This window comes from Gloeophyllum trabeum (genome assembly GCF_000344685.1).
Source record: "Gloeophyllum trabeum ATCC 11539 unplaced genomic scaffold GLOTRscaffold_00010, whole genome shotgun sequence".
Classification (NCBI taxonomy): domain Eukaryota; kingdom Fungi; phylum Basidiomycota; class Agaricomycetes; order Gloeophyllales; family Gloeophyllaceae; genus Gloeophyllum; species Gloeophyllum trabeum.
In genome coordinates, this window is record NW_006920419.1 from 343972 (window position 1) to 346619 (window position 2648).

Sequence of the window (2648 nt, forward strand, 5' to 3'; positions counted from 1 at the left end):
CTTGTCATCGCGCAGGATCTTGACCTTGCAGCCAGTAGCATTCTCTGCATAGGCTTTGAAAGTCTTAAAGGCGCTCAGGGCTTCGCTCTTTTGACGCAGGAACATGACAGCCCAGAAACGCGAAGCATCATCTACAAAGACAATCCAGTAGAGATAGCCCTCTGGAGTTGCAGTAGGCATAGGTCCCTTGAGATCTGTGTGAACAAGAGCGAGTCTGCGCTGTGTCCTGGAGGCTGTCTTGGGTACATTGTGCCTGTGCATCTTGCCAGCAAGACAAGGCTCGCATATAGGGTCTGGTGCAGCAGTAGAGCGGATGGTAAGGCCAGAAACAAGCTCCCAACAGAGCTCTGGCATGGGGTAAATAAAACCACTTTGTTGTGTCCTCTGCACTAAGGTTCAGTGCATGGGACATCCCGTAAACTATATACATGCACTTCGCACGGACCCGAGACGGTACAACCGTTGACAATGCCCACAATTGCCTTGCCACTAAAGATCTATTGCCCTTTATTTACCACATCTCGTAATCCCGATGCTCCTTCCTCTCGGTGATGACTTTGCGCAATACCCACAGTAACTCCGATGGCCACCAGGCTGGCACGCCGATGGCTGCCCCGAAGGCTAAGCCATCAACTGGGAAACGCGCTGGAAAGCCGCCCCATCCCACAAAAGAGAATACACCTGCGCCTGGCGCGCAGAGCCTTGGTATGGCGAAATACTATGTACACTATAATCTCCCGCCTCTAACAAGCAATAGGCGATGCACCTGAAGACGGGAACTTCAGCATGCAAGCCGGTGATAACGTCCTGCCAGGGGGACTCATACCCCGCGAAGTGGCACATCCACAAGGGGAAAACGACGGCCGCGCTCCAGTCGCCGACAAGCCGCCCTCCCTCACCTACAGTGCCACCAACCTGCGCCTTGACAAAGGCAAGGGCAAGGCGGCGCTCACATCAAATAACCCGTTCACGGCACTAGAGGCATCCGGGTTCCTGGAAGACACATCCGATGACCTAACCCCCCGCCCTCTGAGGCTGATGATGACAAGAAGACGCCGCAACCGCCGCCTACGCTGCCCAAAGTGACCCGTCAGGCCTCTACCCCGGTGCCCGGCCCATCCTTCCCCTGGTCCCGCATAGGGTCCTCGGCCTCAACCAAGGCGACGCCTACCACGTCTCTGTCGGCCGCCGATCTAGAACGCCGGGTCCATGCTGCCACGAACAATGCGCGAGGCTCCGCACCCACCGGCGGCCACCCCCCTCGCCCATTCCGCCCTAACCCGTACTCCTACAGCGAAGCCTGCCGACAAGACGACCCCCCGCAGAATGACCGTCCTGGGCCTGATAATCACTTCCGCTGCAACCCACCCTACCAGCGGGAGCATTCCATTGACCCGTACCATGATGCCCCACTGTACGAGGACGAGGGTGAATTTTACGATGATCGACGCCCAGACACCCGCCGTCAGGGAGGCGGACGTCGCCGCTACTAGGCCCAAACGCTACACTATTACTTCTTGCATGACACCTGCCATGGTGATGTCATGCTGATACCCTTTGCTTTAATTCATCCCCAATGATCCAATCCTTTCCAAAAAGTAAAACAAAAACAAATTATTTCCTCTATCGGGACACTTTGTAACCCCTCCCGCGCTCCTTATCATGGACACCCCCTTATTATGTATCCTCATCTTTAAATCCACCAGACTACAGATATGATGGTGACCTGTCCTAGGCCTGCTCTAGCATGTATGTCTATATACCTGGGCTGCACGATGAAAATGCTGTTAGTCCTGGCACTCGGGAGCTGCATGACTGACACCACCCCCCTCTGGGATGCGGAGCGGTGGATAACCCTGATAGATCGCTCGCCCAAATATACTGACCACCTCTGTGGGACAGGAAAGTGAAATGATCAGCATCCCCGCCTGGCAAAGTGCCTACGGCGGCCTATTTAGGCCTGGACGTGCCGTGGAGAGATCCTGAAGCTTCTGTTGAATGCAGGCCAGCACCTGAATGCTGGCCTGTGAGTAAACCTTAGCATTGTCCACCGTGATGACCGGTATATGTCACCCCTGACCTGCAGTATAGTCGTAATGCAGGCTAAGTACATCGACACCCACCCATCCAAATAACTCTATACAAAATAACACTGGTCTACTATCTGGTTCTGGTTCATTCCTCCTAGGGCAGGGAGGAGACGAAGAGCCTGCTGTCGCCCTCCCCTCCCATGATCTGCCCGAGGAGCTCGGTGACAGCACCGGTACCCCACCGCCCCCCCCCTGCTAGTCGCTCCTGTGGCTCAGCTACGACAACCTCTGTGAACTCCTCTCAGTGCTGCGGCCCCCCTCCACCGCATTCCCTTTCAATCGCGTGTAGCACACATGTCTTCATCCGGCCGCAAGACACATGCAAACATCCGTCTAGCCTCCCTCAACATGAATGGATGGGCAGCCTTGTCACTCGGCCCCACCGCTATATCCAAATGGACAGCCATAAATGCTGAAATGAAAAATAAGCATATTGGAATCCTTGCAGTACAAGAAACCCACCTGACGGCAGCAATGGTGGACAATATCCACCACCTTTTTGGTCGCCGCCTGTGAGTCATAAACTCATCTGATCCAGATTGTCCTAGTGCATCTGCC

General features: G+C 54.9%; 1 protein-coding gene across 1 annotated transcript; it reads left to right on the forward strand.

Annotated features, from left to right (window-relative positions):
• Positions 1 to 551: 551 nt before the first annotated feature.
• GLOTRDRAFT_94731 (uncharacterized protein) lies at positions 552 to 1493 on the forward strand (the record flags this gene model as incomplete). The annotated part of the gene is made up of 3 exons (XM_007869638.1): positions 552 to 705; positions 752 to 904; positions 1141 to 1493. The coding sequence occupies 3 exons, from the start codon at positions 552 to 554 to the stop codon at positions 1491 to 1493; spliced, it is 660 nt and encodes a 219-aa protein (XP_007867829.1).
• Between the last annotated feature and the right edge of the window lie 1155 nt (positions 1494 to 2648).